This window comes from Phyllobates terribilis, unplaced genomic scaffold (genome assembly GCF_046119375.1).
Source record: "Phyllobates terribilis strain yellow unplaced genomic scaffold, ASM4611937v1 Scaffold_1__5_contigs__length_1240528914, whole genome shotgun sequence".
Classification (NCBI taxonomy): Eukaryota; Metazoa; Chordata; class Amphibia; order Anura; family Dendrobatidae; genus Phyllobates; species Phyllobates terribilis.
Window position 1 is genome coordinate 507,405,716 of NW_027362761.1, and position 16,082 is coordinate 507,421,797.

A 16,082-nucleotide genomic window follows, 5' to 3' on the forward strand; every position below is an offset into this window, starting at 1 on the left:
CAGATGGCCAGGGTAGCGAAAAAGACTACTGTACCCTTTGAAGACTCCTTTCAGCTTAAGGATCCTTTTGATCGTAAGATGGGCAGTTTACTGAGAAAGTCTTGGGAGACATCAGCTGCTGCCCTAAGAACAAACGTCGCCTCCACCTGTGCCACAAGAACCCTGCTCCGCTGGTTACATGAGTTGGAAGATCCAGAGTGGTACCTCCAGTGAAGATCTTCTGGCCTCTCTACCCCTCTTACAGAAAGCGGGATTCCTGGCGGACGCTTCCGCTGTATCTGTCCGGATTGCAGCAAGAACTTCGGTTCTCTCCAATACCGCAAGAAGGGCTCTATGATTAAAGATATGGAGTGGTGACATCCTTTCTAAATCCAAGTTATGCTCCATACCTTTCAAAGGGGAGTATGTGTTTGGTCCAGCGCTGGACAATTTATTGGAAAAAGTGTCCGATAAAAAAATCTCTTCCAGAACCAAAAACATCCAAAAAGAGGCAATTTCGTCCCCCTCAAACACATAATCCCTCATACAGAGGAAAGGGTAAATCGAGTCGCTGGAGCTACGCCAAAGGGGGTAGAGGTAAAAAACATTTTTTCAGTCCCAACGTTCTGATAGGCAATGATGCCAGACAAGTAGGGGGCAGAATCTCAGGATTCTTCAGACAGTAGGGGAAGATAACATCAAACTGCAAGATCCTAGACTAGGTCAGGTTAGGAATAAAAATAGAATTTTCCTCCTTTCCTCCTCAGAGACTGGAAATAACATCTCTCCCGTCAGCAAAACTCCAGAAAGTTCTAACATCAGAGCTTCAACAAATGCTATCTTCAGCAGTTATTACTCCCGTGCCAGAAGCAGAGCAGGGCAAAGGACATTACTCAAGATTGTTCCTGGTAAAAAAAAGAAAAAAAACGGAACCCACCGGGTTATCAACCTAAAGCTGAATCAATATATTGTTTATCAAAGATTCAAAATGGAGTCTGTAAAATCCACGGTTCCTCTGATCGGGAAAAACTTAGTCATGGCTACCATAGACCTAAAAGATGCATATTACCATGTGCCCATCCACCCAGATTACCAGCGTTATCTGAGATTTGCTGTCTCTCTGAATCAGACCGTATGCCATTTTCAGTTCAGGGTCCTTCCCTTCGGCATCACCTCAGTTTTGTCAAAATCCCAGAGACAACAGAGAATCAGAATTTCATTCTCTAGATGTCAGAAGAATCATCCTTTACTATCTACAACAGATGGAGCCTTGGAGGAGGGATCAGAATCTTTTTGTCTGGGGACCAAACAAAGGGAATCAAGCCTCCAAGAGTTCTCTAGCTAACTGGATTAAAAAAGCAATCACAGAGGCGTATGAAAGTCAAGATCTGCCTCCTCCAGTGTTACTAAAAGCTCATTCCACCAGAGCCATGTCTGCCTCATGGGCTGAAAGGGCCAGCGCTTCCATCGAGCAGATCTGCAAAGCTGCTGCTTGGTCCTCGGTCCATACCTTTTACCAAGCATTACAGATTAGATTTGATGTCTGTAAAAGATTTGCCTTTGGCAGAAAAGTTCTGCAGACTATAGTCCCTCCCTAACGATTTTTCTTTGGTATTACTCCTGTTGGTGCTGTCGTGGAGGGGATTAGAGAAAATAAAATTAGACTTACCGGTAATTTGGTTTCTAAGACTCTCCACGACAGCATGGGTAATTCCCCCCCCCCCCCTATAAAAACTCTGTTCATTTAAATTCCTTGGTGTTAATAAATATTTCAAGCATTCATACTGTGTGGTCCTTGGAAAAACACTGAGGTTAGAGGGAAGGCTATGTAAACCTCTTGTTTCCTGTCCCTAATTAGGATGGGGAGGCAACCTCCTGTTTGTGCTGTCGTGGAGGGTCTTAGGAACCGAATTACCGGTAAGTCTAATTCTATTTTCTGTTAATGTTGATGATTATGGCTTACAGCCAATGAAAACACAAAAGTCATTATCTCAGTAAATTAAAATAATTAACAAAACACACCTGCAAAGGCTTCCTACGTGTTTAAAAAGGTCCCTTAGTCCGTTTCAGTAGGCTCCACAACCATGGGGAAGACTGCTGACTTGACAGATGTCCAGAAGACAGTCATTAACACACTCCACAAGCCACAAAAGGTCATTGCTAAAGAAGCCGGCTGTTCAGAGTGCTGTATCCAAGCATATTAATGGAAAGTTGAGTGGAAAGAAAAAGTGTGGTAGAAAAAGGTGCACAAGCAACTAGGATAACCGCAGCCTTGAAAGATTAAGAAAAGGCTATTCAAAAATTTGGGGGGAGTTTCACAAGGAGTGGACTGCTGCTGGAGTCATTGCTTCAAGAGCCACCACACACAGACGTATCCAGGACATGGGCTACAAGTGTCTATTGGTCATGAGTGGAATGCGACAACGCCAGAAGTGTCTTACCTGGGCCAAGGAGAAAAAAAAGTCCTGGACTGTTGCTCAGTGGTCCAAGGTGTTTTCGAATGAAAGTAAATTTTGCATTTCATTTGGCAATCAAGGTCCCAGAGTCTGGAGGAAGAGTGGAGAGGCCACAATCCAAGCTGCTTGAGATCTAGTATGAAGTTTCCACAATCAGTGATGGTTTGGTGAGTCATGCCATCTGCTGGTGTAGGTCCACTGTGTTTTATCAAGACCAAAGTCAGCGCAGCCGTCTACCAGGAAATTTTAGAGCACTTCATGCTTCCCTCTGCCATTATTTACTGAGATAATGACTTTTGTGTTTTCATTGGCTGTAAACCATGATCATCAACATTAACAGAAATAAACACTTGAAATGGATCACTGTTTGTAATGACTCTATATAATGAGTTTCACTTTTTGGAGTGAAGAACTGAAATTTGATGATATTCTAATTTTGTGAGAAGCACTTGTATGTGTGGCAACTGTGTGCCGCATCAGGATCACACGTATCGGTTCTTGGGAATCAATGTACAGTTAGCGCTGTTCCCAAGCGCCGGGTGCTGAACACTGCCCTCATCATGGTTCCCTGCTGGCGCTGCGATCAGCACCAGCAGGGACAATGATGAGGGTAGTAGTGTCTGTTCCCCCAGTGTCCCTGTGTAAAAATAAGAATAAAATAATAAAATCCTTATACTCTCCTGTCTGGAGGTGTCCCCCGCTGTAATCCTCTGACTGCTGACGCCGGGGAGACTGAGCTGCTCCAGAGCTGTGCTCAGTTAGTGACAGGGCACTGCTCCTGAGTTCAGCTCCGGGCCCATGTCAGCGTGTGTAACACACGGTCCGTGGAAACACACTGACATGTGCGCAGACCTATAGATTTGAATAGGTCTGCGTGTGTCCGTGTCTCCGGTACGTGTGGAACACGTACCGGACACACTGACGTGTGAAAGAGCCCTCACACTAATTTTGGTTCACAGTTTAGTGCCTGTTGTGCCTGAGTTTTCTGCACCCGAAATGCAGCAAAACCTGATACCTGCGTTTTTGATGCATTTTTGCACTGATTGCTTTCTATGGGTGAAAAAACACTGAAAGAAGTGACATGCTGCAGTTGTCAAAAATGGAGCTGTTTTCCAAATAAGGAAAAAAGCCAATGTGTGCATGAGATCTCTGAAATCTTATAGCGTTTGCTGGTACTGTGAAACACAGATTTTAATTTGCATAAAAGAAGCGCAGCAAAAAACGCAACGTGTGAACATAGCCTTAGGGTATATTCACACTGAGTTGTGTTTTTTGTTGGTTTGTTTTTTTTGTTATTTTTTCACGCGGTTTTGGAGCAGAAACTTTCTGAAAAATCAAAAGGAGTTCAAAACCATGCGTTTAGATCAGAGGGTTGTAGAGTTTCTTTTCGAAAAGCTCCTGTCAAAAACTCAGTGTGAACATAGCCTGGGAAGTTCAATATAGTGATTTGTGCTACTGATTACGTTATGGTTTCCAATAGAAACTTCAAAAAAGCAGAATTCCTTTTATTTTCAGACGTGTACAAAAAACATGGCAGACCTATGGTTTTGTGCACGGAAGAAAAAGACTAGCACTGCTGGGACGTAGTCCAGGCGATGGAGTCCACCATGAGTCCTAATGGTGAATGGCTCTGCTCCGGTTTTGTCAGAATCCTTTTTTCCGTGTATTTTGACAGTAACCCTTACAGAGTGCTCAGTGAAGGGCTCAGTACGTGTGTAAACCGATCCTAAAGAGGTCCTCTACTACTAGAAAAGTTAATGGACCAAGGATAGAGTAAGAAAAAATAACCTATACTCTCCCACCGGCCTGGCACTATTTATCCGCAATATCAGGTGTAGGTGGCAATTTTAGTAGATTTGACACTGTGTATTTATTAACTCTTTACAGACATTATTGGCGCTGTTCTCATTGGGGCTCACAATCTACATTCCCTATTAGTATGTCTTTGGAGTGTGGGAGGAAACCGGAGAACCCGGAGGAAACCCACACAAACATGGGGAGAACATGCAAACTCCTTGCAGATATTGTCCTTGGTGAGACCCCAGCGCTGCAAGGCTGCAGTACTAAACTCAGAGCCACCGTGCTGCCCATTTTTTTTCAGGCTTGCCATAGAAATCTATGGGAAATAAAGGCACCAAACGACGCAGAATTCCACAGTGTCTGTAAACCCAAGATGGGCAATGAGTTTTTATGAAATCACATCAACTGTTAATCACAGCACAAAAATAGCCATGTTTATTCTAGGTGTGAACATGGCCATAGTGCCAGCTACTTTTATATTCATTTATTACCTAAACCCCAGTAATAATCTTGTGAACATAATTCCCAGCAGATGAGATTTTGGGATCCAAAAATCCGCAGCCAACCTCTAATCTCTGTTTTAACCCGTTGTGAATGAGAGTTACTGTGCACGGATATAAATATTAATGCATATAATCTGCGATGTTTAATGATGTGTGATGCTCGGGCAGCAGGTACAGGGTCGCTCTGATATCTGTAATTCTACCATGTGTGACACAGACTACTAGTGGAATTGGCATCATTCAGCCGAACTCACTGAGTGGATCAGCCGCCCCACTGGTCCGAACTGCCAGTCTTCAGGAGCGCACCGCCCCCGCAGAGGCAGAGGAGCACCACGCTCCCGATCACAGGGGGAAATAGATATAAAGGAAAGTTTTACAGATCATAAGAGAGACAGACACCTGACATTGAGTGTCCGGAGAGACCCAGGCCAAGTTTATCTTTTAGATAAAATACTTTTTTTCTTGCAGGTGTAAACAAAGATAACATCAGAGCGGGATGCAAGAAGTGTGGATACCGTAAGTGTTCAGATATTTTACAGCAAAACCTATAAATGAATACCTGTAGCTTAAACTAAATGTTTGGATGTAATTGTGCACGGTCATCAGAGAACATTGACGCTTGTCCAGACCAGGGCCAAATCTGGTTAAAGAGGACCTTTCACCAATGTTTGCCTTATAAACTGTTTATTCCTGCACAAAGACATTGAGATTGTGCAAGGACACTTGCACATGTGGAGGATTTCTAAATATATACAGTACAGACCAAAAGTTTGGACACACCTTCTCATTTAAAGATTTTTCTGTATTTTCATGACTTTGAAAATTGTACATTCACACCGAAGGCATCAAAACTATGAATTAACACATGTGGAATTATATACTTAACAAAAAAGTGAAACAACTGAAAATATGTCTTAAATTCTAGGATCTTCAAAGTAGCCACCTTTTGCTTTGATGACTGCTTTGCACACTCTTGGCATTCTCTTGATGAGCTTCAAGAGGTAGTCACCGGAAATGGTTTTCACTTCACAGGTGTGCCCTGTCAGGTTTAATAAGTGGGATTTCTTGCCTTATAAATGGGGTTGGGACCATCAGTTGTGTTGTGCAGAAGTCTGGTGGATACACAGCTGGTAGTCCTACTGAATAGACTGTTAGAATTTGTATTATGGCAGAAAAAAGCAGCTAAGTAAAGAAAAACGAGTGGCCATCATTACTTTAAGAAATGAAGGTCAGTCAATCCGAAAAATTGGGCAAACTTTGAAAGTGTCCCCAAGTGCAGTTGCAAAAACCATCAAGCGCTACAAAGAAACTGGCTCACAAGAGGACCGCCCCAGGAAAGGAAGACCAAGAGTCACCTCTGCTTCTGAGGATAAGTTTATCCGAGTCACCAGCCTCAGAAATCGCAGGTTAACAGCAGCTCAGATTTGAGACCAGGTCAATGCCACACAGAGTACTAGAAGCAGACACATCTCTACAACAACTGTTAAGAGGAGACTTTGTGCAGCAGGCCTTCATGGTAAAATAGCTGCTAGGAAACCACTGCTAAGGACAGGCAACAAGCAGAAGAGACAAGTTTGGGCTAAAGAACACAAGGAATGGACATTAGACCAGTGGAAATCTGTGCTTTGGTCTGATGAGTCCAAATTTGAGATATTTGGTTCCAACCACCGTGTCATTGTGCGATGCAGAAAAGGTGAATGGATGGACTCTGCATGCCTGGTTCCCACCGTGAAGCATGGAGGAGGAGGTGTGATGGTGTGGGGGTGCTTAGCTGGTGACACTGTTGGGGATTTATTCAAAATTGAAGGCATACTGAACCAGCATGGCTACCACAGCATCTTGCAGCGGCATGCTATTCCATCCGGTTTGCGTTTAATTGGACCATCATTTATTTTTCAACAGGACAATGACCCCAAACACACCTCCAGGCTGTGTAAGGGCTATTTGACAAAGGAGAGTGATGAGTGCTACGCCAGATGACCTGGCATCCACAGTCACCAGACCTGAACCCAATCGAGATGGTTTGGGGTGAGCAGGACTGCAGAGTGAAGGCAAAAGGGCCAACAAATGCTAAGCATCTCTGGGAACTCCTTCAAGATTGTTGGAAGACTACTTCCGGTGACTACCTCTTGAAGCTCATCAAGAGAATGCAAAGCAGTCATCAAAGCAAAAGGTGGCTACTTTGAAGAAGCTAGAAAATAAGACATATTTTCAGTTGTTTCACACTTTTTTGTTAAGTATATAATTCCACATGTGTTAATTCATAGTTTTGATGCCTTCAGTGTGAATGTACAATTTTCATAGTCATGAGAATACAGAAAAATCTTTAAATGAGGTGTGTCCAAACTTTTGGTCTGTACTGTATGTCCACCAAGCAGTATATATATGGCACTTCTCACAATAATATATCAACCTTTCCCAGGATGAAAGAAACTCCTGAAAACTTAAAGAGATCCATGTAAAATTTCATTTTCATCTTTATTTAAACATTGATAAAAACAAACAGTGATCACAATGATCCAAGTGGACATTAGTAAATTACCTGATGTAAATAGTGTAGACGCCAGCCACAGTGCCCTCTCACCCCAACGCGCGTTTCGCCTCACTTCTTCCGGGGGCGTGTTTTTTTAATATGGATCATTGTGATCACTGTTTATCTTTATTTAAACATTGATAAAAACAAAAATGAAATTTTATATGGATCTCTTCACGTTTTCAGGAGTTTCTTTCATCCTGGGAAATGTTGATATATGTGGAGGATTTGTGGCAAAAAAAAAAAAAAATCTGCTGACCACAATTGACATAGTGTGTATTTTAAATCCACATCATGTGTTAATTTCCGCACTGATTTTTGTAATATGCTGCTAACTTTACACCTGCAAATCTAGACAGAATATCCACAGAGTATTATTATTGCGCCATTTATTCCATGGCGCTTTACATGTGAAAATGGGTATACATAATAACAAACAAGTACAATAATCTCAAACAATACAAGTCACCGACTGGTACAGGAGAAGTGAGGACCCTGCCCGTGAGGGCTCATAGTCTACAAGGGATGGGTGAGGATACAGTAGGTGAGAGTACAGCTAGTCGTGCAGCGGTATGGTGGAGCGGAGGTTGCTGCAGGTTGTAGGCTTCTCGAAGAGGTGGGTCTTCAGTTTCCTTTTGACGGTTTCCATGGTAGGCGAGAGTCTGATATGTTGGGGTAGAGCATTCCAGAGTAGAGGGGATGCACGGGAGAAATCTTGTATGCAATTGTGGGAAGAGGAGATAAGAGGGGAGTAGAGCAGGAGATCTTGTGAGGATCGGAGGTTGCGTGCAGGTATGTACCGGGAGACTAGATCACAGATGTATGGAGGAGACAGGTTGTGAATGGCTTTGTATGCCATGGTTAGGGTTTTGAACTGGAGTCTCTGGGTAATGGGGAGCCAGTGAAGGGGTTGACGGAGAGGAGAGGCTGGGGAATAGCGGGGGGACAGGTGGATTAGTCAGGCAGCAGAGTTTAGGATAAATTGGAGGGGTGCAAGAGTGGTAGAAGGGAGGCCACAGAGCAGGAGATTAAAGTAGTTGAGGTGGGAGATGATGAGGGTGTGCACTAGTGTTTTTATAGATTCATGGTTTCAGAATGTACGGATCCGGGAGATATTTTTGAGTAGGAGTCGGCAGTAAGTGGAACGGTCCTGGATATGTGGTTTGAAGGAGAGACCAGAGTCCAGGGTTACCCCAAGGCAGTGAGCATGGGGGGGTGAGGGGGAAGCCATTTACCGTAATATATAGGTCTTTTGGGGGGTTGAGTGAGATGGGGGGGAGAAAGATGATGAATTCTTTTTTGTCCAATTTATGTTTTAGAAATCTAGCAGAGAAGGATGAACTAACGGACAGACGTTGTGTTTGTCACATGTGAACATAAAGTGGCAAACCTCTGATCCTCTCCTGCTGCCTATATTGCATATTTGTGTGTAGTGGCTTACTTGCCGTTCACTATGTAGTGTTGGTGACTATGATTGTCTCCCGTTCAGCCGGCCATCTGACTTTCGAATGCAGAAACTTCCTGAGAGTGGACCCGCAGAGGGACATTGTATTGGACGTCAGCAGCACCAGCAGTGAGGACACGGACGATGAAGTTGAAATTGGAAGTAAAGCTCCGGTTTCTACAGACAAGAAAAGTAAGTGAAATAGTCAGATTAGTTCCAGGTATAACGTGTCATTATTTCTCATTCACATCGGGATGCATGAGATGATTGACTACATATTTAATTTCCCCCTGGCATTGTCTGCACCCGAAGCAATCCAGTTGTGTTGAGACCTTTAGTATTGTGTGTATAGCCGAAAGTCTGTACCAATTGTGTTTTAACCGGTTCTCGACCGCCCACTGTAGATAAACGTCGGCGCTTGCCGGGCTCTGTGCAGTGCCGACGTTTAAAAACGGTGGGTGGTCTCGCAGTGCTCAGGACCCCCAGGGTCCTGCAAGCACTGCGATTCCGGTGCAGAGCGTTAGCTCTGACAGGGTACATCATCGGGACCTGATTAGATCAGGTCCCAGTGATGTTAACCCTTTGCTGTCTTCTATATGCTGTGATCTATAGTGATCACGGCATATAGGAGACAGCAGGAAGAGAGGGGGTCGTCTTACTTACCTCCGAAGACCTCCGTTTCGTTTGAGGACCTGGGGTTGCTATGGCAGCTGGAGGTCACATGACCGCCTCCAGCTCTGCCATATATGGTGTCCTTCCTGTCTGACTTCAGCCTGTATGTAGCTGAAGTCAGACAGGAGACTCTGACTGAAACAGTCAGTGAAGATCTCATATAATGTAATATATGTGTATTACATTACATGAGATCAGTGATCAGAAAAATAAAAATTAATGTCCCATACAGGGACTAAGTAAAAATGTAAAAAAAAAGTTTTTAAACTATTAAAAAAAAAAATCACAAAATAAATAAAAATAAATAAATAAAATATTAAACCAATAAATCCGTAAATTATTACAAAACCAAAAAAAGTACACATATTTGGTATCGCCACGTCCGAAACAACCCGAGCTATAAAACTGTCACACTAATTAACTCCTTCTGTGCACACCGTAATAAAAATAAATAAAAAACGAAGCAAAAAAATATGCTTTTTGATCATATCGCCAAACAAAAAGTGGAAAAAAATGCGATCAAAAAGCAGAATAGAAATAAAAATGGTACCACTGAAAACGTCATCTTGTTCCGCAAAAAAAAGCCGCCATACAGCTCCATCAGCCAAAAAATAAAAAAGTTATAGCGCTCAGAATAAAGCAATGCAAAAAAAATATTTTTTTTTCTATAAAATTGTTTTATTGTGTAAAAGCGCCAAAACATGAAAAAAATACAGTAAGTGTAGTATCGCTGTAAACGTACTGACCCGAAGAATAACGCTGCCTGATCACTTTTACCACACGCAGAACGGCATAAAAAAAAACTCAAAAAACAATTCCTGAAGTGTTTGTTTTTGTTAACTTTACCTCCCAAAAAACAGAATAGAAAGCGATCAAAAAATGTCACGTGCCCAAAAATGGTTCCAATAAAAATTTCAACTCGTCCCGCAAAAAACAAGCCATCACATGACTCTATCGGCCGAAATATGGAAAAATCATAGCTCTCAAAATATGGTGATGCAAAAACTAGATTTTGCAAAAAAAGCGTATTTTAGTGTGTGACAGCTGTCAGTCATAAAAACCCGATATAAATCTGGTATCTCTGTAATCGCACCGACCCGAAGAATAAAGTAATCTAATCAGTTATATCACACTAGGAACGGCATAAAAAATAAATAAAACAAATATTATTCACCTGCTACTGATTTGTTTATTATGTCTCCCAAAGATCCCAGTAAGGCTCTGCTCACATTTATCCTGTGCTCTGCGCTGAGCACTTACACCAGAGTTTCCGTGTAAATCTCTGAAATACGTGATTCAGCCAGAACCCATGATGGAAGATTCCCTGTAATGAGGCAGATATAGGCACTGTGGATGCCGTCTGGCCTGTGATCCCACGGTGTCATTTGTTTTAGGCGTGCATAAAAGTGCGGTTGGCCACAGTTTTGTGCACTTCTGAAAAAAAGGACACCACTAAACAGAGGCCAGACGGAGTCCAGAGTAACTCTGCTGCCTCATTACAGTGAATGGATCCCGCAGGGGTTTCATCTGAATTGCATCACTTGGAAAATTAGATGGAAACCCCGATGTAAGTGCTCAGCCTAGAGCGCCGGATAAATGTTACGTAAAATGTTCCCAATAAAAGCTTCAACTCAGTCCTCAAAAAAAGCTAGTCCCCACTCAGGTCCATCATCTGTTAAAAATATAAGGGACTTCCAAGTTACTGGTAGCAGAAAGGTTCTGGAAAAGCAAAATGGTCCTTGCCCCCCAAAAGAAATTCAGAAAATTTTGTGCTCCCAAATCCAAATGCCTATTCTACAATAATTTGTTCTCCAATTGTCAAATAGCGCTCCTTCCCCCTCAAATCTCACCGTATGGCTAAGTGGTACGATACAGCCACATATGGGGTATTGACACTTTTAGAAGAAATTGTGTGACACATTTCGGCACCATTTTTACCCATTGCCCTGTGTGAAAATGTAAAATCTGAGGGTAAAACATTTTTTTGTGGTAAAAATATAATTATGCTTTTTTCACTGCCCAATGGTATAAATTTAAAAATTAAAAAATGCTCACTACTTCCCTAGATGAATTCCTTGAGAGGTGTAGTTTACAAAATGGGGTCACTTGTGGGGGTTTCTGCTGTTTTGGCATGTCAGCGACTCTTCAAATGTGACATGGTGTCTGCTGCCTATCCCAGCCAACATAGCGCTTCTTTCTCTTCCGAACCCTGCCGTACACCAAAGCAGTGGTTTTCCCCCACATATGGGGTATCGGCGTACTCAGGAGAAATTGTACAACAAATTTCATGGTGCAATTTATCCTGTTACCCTTATGATAATGCAAAATTAGGGAATGAAAAACATTTTTTATGGGAAAAATGTGAAAATTTTATTTTTACGGCTCAATATTATAAACTTCTGTGAAGCAGCTGGGGGTGCAAGGTGCTCACCACACATCTAGATAAGTTCCCTAAGGGGTCTAGTTTCCAAAATGGTGGCACTTGTGGGGGGTTTCCACTGTTTAGGCACATTAGGGGCTCCCCAAATGTGACATGGCGTCCGCTAATTATTCAAACAAATTTTACATTCAAAAAGTCAAATGGCGCTCCTTCCCTTTCAAACCCTGCCATGTGCCCAAACAGTAATTTGCCTCCACATATGGGGTATCAGCGTGTTCAGGAGAAATTGCACAACAAATTTCATGGTGCAATTTATCCTGTTACCCTTATGATAATGCAAAATTAGGGAATGAAAAACATTTTTTGAGGGAAAAATGTGAAAATTTTATTTTTACGGCTCAATATTATAAACTTCTGTGAAGCAGCTGGGGGTGCAAGGTGCTCACCACACATCTAGATAAGTTCCCTAAGGGGTCTAGTTTCCAAAATGGTGGCACTTGTGGGGGGTTTCCACTGTTTAGGCACATTAGGGGCTCCCCAAATGTGACATGGCGTCCGCTAATTATTCAAACAAATTTTACATTCAAAAAGTCAAATGGCGCTCCTTCCCTTTCAAACCCTGCCATGTGCCCAAACAGTAATTTGCCTCCACATATGGGGTATCAGCGTGTTCAGGAGAAATTGCATAACAAATTTCATGGTGCAATTTATCCTATTACCCTTATGATAATGCAAAATTAAGGGATGAAAAACGGTTTTGTGGGAAAAATGTGAAAATTTTATTTTTACAGATCAATATTATAAACTTCTGTGAAGCACCTTGGGGTTCAAAGTGCTCACCACACATCTAGATAAGTTCCCTAAGGGGTCTAGTTTCCAAAATGGTGTCACTTGTGGGGGGTTTCCACTGTTTAGGCACATCAGGAGCTCTCCAAACGCAACATGGTGTCCGCTAATTATTCAGACAAATTTTACATTCAAAAAGTCTAATGGCGCTCCTTCCCTTCCGAACCCTGCCGTGCGCCCAAACAGTGGTTTTCCCTCACATATGGGGTATCAGCACGCTCAAGAGAAATTGCACAAAAAATTTGGGGTCCATTTTTTCATGTTACCCCTGTGAAAATAAAAAAATTGGGTCTAAAGTAACATTTTTGTGAAAAAAGTTAAATGTTAATTTTTTTCTTCCACATTCCAAAAATTCCTGTGAATCACCTGAAGGGTTAATAAAGTTCTTGAATGTGGTTTTGAGCACCTTGAGGGGTGCAGTTTTTAGAATGGTGTCACTTTTGGGTATTTTCTGTCATAAAGACCCCTCAAAGTGACTTCAAATGTGATGTGGTCCCTAAAAAAATGGTTTTGTAAATTTTGTTGGAAAAGAGAAATCGCTGGTCAACTTTTAACCCTTATAGCTCCCTAACAAAAAAAAATTTGGGTTCCAAAATTGTGCTGATGTAAAGTAGACATGTGGGAAATGTTATTTATTAACTATTTTGTGTGACATATCTCTCTGATTTAAGGGCATGAAAATTCAAAGTTTGAAAATTGCAAAATTTTCAAAATTTTCGCCAAATTTCCGATTTTTTCACAAATAAACGCAAGTGATATCGAAGAAATTTTACCTCTATCATGAAGTACAATATGTCACGAAAAAACAATCTCAGAATCAGGGGAATACGTTGAAGCGTTCCAGGGTAATTACTTCATAAACTGGCAGTGGTCAGAATTGAAAAAATTGGCCCGGTCCCGAAGGCAAAAACAGGCTCTGGCGCGAAGTGGTTAATCAACTGAGAAATGGTGAGATGTCATTTGTAATGAGGCTTTTAAAATTATGATATTTGTTGATGAAAATAGAACGTGTAACCATGGTTCCCCCTCATTCCTTCTTGCGAGAGCCATAACATTTTTGAGGAAAAAAAACTCAAAATGCTAGAATTTAATTTTTTGGTCACCTTGACTTCTCTCTAAAAAATTTATAATCAGTCAAAACATGTGTACAATACTGGTATCAATAAAAACATCCCTCACTCAACCCATCAACAAAAAACTAAGTTTTACAGGTCTCGGAGAATAATGGCACAAAGCAAAAAAGAAATTATTTTTTTTACAATAATTAGAAATGTTTTTTTGGTCACTTAAATAGAAAAAAAATCAATACATGTATAGTATTGCTGTAATCGGACTGACCTGGACAGTTATGTTTCCGGATCATTGTTACCACACAATGAACGCCGTAAAAACAAAACTCGAAAAAAACATGGCAGAATTGCATTGTTACTTTTCACCATTTCATCACATATGGAATGTTTTTTTTTATCCCACTTTTCAATACATTGTGTGGCAAAATAATTGGTACCATTCTAAGCTACAACGCCTTGTGCAAAAACAAGGCCTCATTTGACTATGTCGACAGAAAAATAAAAAAAAAGTTATGGCTCTTGAGAGAAGGCAAGAAAAATAACGAAACAAAAGCAAAAAAATCTCTGGTCTTTCACCTCTGACATCACAGACTGAACGAAAATCTATTTGTTTTGACAAATGAACCTATACAATGTGTGCGGGGGTCAGCCGGGAGCAGAGCTGTTCAGCCCCATACTTGAAATATTTTCACTAAAATCATACCCTGAAGATTGACTGAGCCAGGAATAATAGCTCCTGTAGGAAGTAATTGGTGCTTACGCTGCCCGCTGCCGACTTCTCGCATCACACGCCTTTCTTACTGACACCATGCTGGCATTTTCCAGAACTAAAACATTGATTTGAAACCTTTTTTGCCTGGACACAAAGTGAAGTGAACGGACTCCTTCTACATTATTCATTGTTTCATTTATGTAAATATCTTTTTGCAGATTGCCTGATCTCTCCATGGCACAGAAAGATGATATAGTATTAGTGAAGTAATAAAATGCATAAACTTACTTGTCAGAAATAATGGCACAGACTGCATTGCATTCACCCGAATATAGCATTATACACTACTTGCTTGGCATCTTACTCATTGCAACTTTGTGCCCAGCAAACATGTACACCTATATTTTCTTCCAAATAATTGCAACTCCTCTCAGCCATGGCCCTTATTCTGGACACTTGTAACGCTCTATTCAATGTCCATAAGACACAGAAATAAAGTAAATCTCTATTAGTCCCTCAGATATTTAATGGCACGTGCCGGGGACACCGATCCATTCAAATTCAACTGATATGTGGGCTTGGGACCTTCACTGTGGTGAACACTCCAGTGGTGGAACCTCTATAGATCATAGATGCTGTGGATAGGCAATACATGTGTTCTTTTGGGCTAACCTCTTTTGAAGGGTTGTTTGTGGTAATACATTTCATTTTATCCCTTTCCAACTTAAGATGTAATAGTATGTCCTACATCGGGTGTGGTTATTCGGAGTCAACTCGGGAATGGAGCCAGTGCAATACCAGGCAGTTCCCGGCTATGTTATGGAGCCAGCACCTGCCGCTAACAGCAGCGACCAGAGCAAGCTGTGATCCTTGACTGTTTTACCATTTAGATGTTGCACCCAAGAGCCCCCCCAGACATAATCGCTGGTTGCCATGGCAGCCAGGAGCCTACTAAAGCTACCATATTAGTACTACTATGAAGCTCAGCCTTTAGCTGGGCTTCATAGGAGAACATCAGTTTCACTATCTACTGCAATACTATGGTATTACTGTACATAGAAGAAGCAAACGATCGCACATTTACGACCCCTAGGAAGACTTCAAATCAAACATAAAAAAAAAAGTTCAGTTCAGACCCTTTTTTTGTTAGTTCAAAAATAGATAAATAATGTAAAAAAAACAAACTTTTAGTGTCCGGAAGAATCCAATCAAAGTACAAAATTATTTAAACCACATGTTAAACGGTGAAAATAAAAAAAAAACTGCTACAGATTTGCTTTTTTTTTTTTAAAGTTTTCCCAAAAAAAAGCAATAAAAATAAAACATTTTTTGTTATAGTTGAAATTTCTATCTCGAAATATATCAAATTAGTGTCCAAAAATAACAGGTCAGATGGACTGAAAAGCCAAAAAAGACAAACACAATTTTTTTTTTTTTTTCTTTTTTTTTTTTGAAACATTTCTTAATCACTAAAATGTGTGTGTATGTGTATATGACGCGCCCCCTGGGCCAGTGCTGTAGTGCGGCGCGCGGGGGATACCCGGAGCCGGATCCGATGGGGGTAGTAGTCTTCGTGTGGCGGTGACCCGGTCCGTGCCCAGGGTGGTCAAACTAAGTGGCGGTTATTGGTATGATGGTATTAGTGTCCGACTACGCCACCCGTTGAATGCGGCTATGAAGCCGCCGC

At 41.5% G+C, this 16,082-nt stretch overlaps 1 protein-coding gene across 2 annotated transcripts in view; it reads left to right on the plus strand.

Moving 5' to 3' along the window:
• Positions 1 to 16,082, plus strand: part of SREK1IP1 (SREK1 interacting protein 1) — a 49,191-nt gene that overhangs the window by 13,444 nt on the left and 19,665 nt on the right. Inside the window, exons 2-3 of one of the 2 annotated variants that reach the window (XM_073680244.1) lie at positions 5,207 to 5,254; positions 8,761 to 8,907. In XM_073680244.1, the coding sequence (XP_073536345.1) occupies positions 5,207 to 5,254; positions 8,761 to 8,907 (195 nt within the window). The remainder of the gene's footprint in view (positions 1 to 5,206; positions 5,255 to 8,760; positions 8,908 to 16,082) is intronic. The other variant, XM_073680245.1, reaches the window with a different exon arrangement.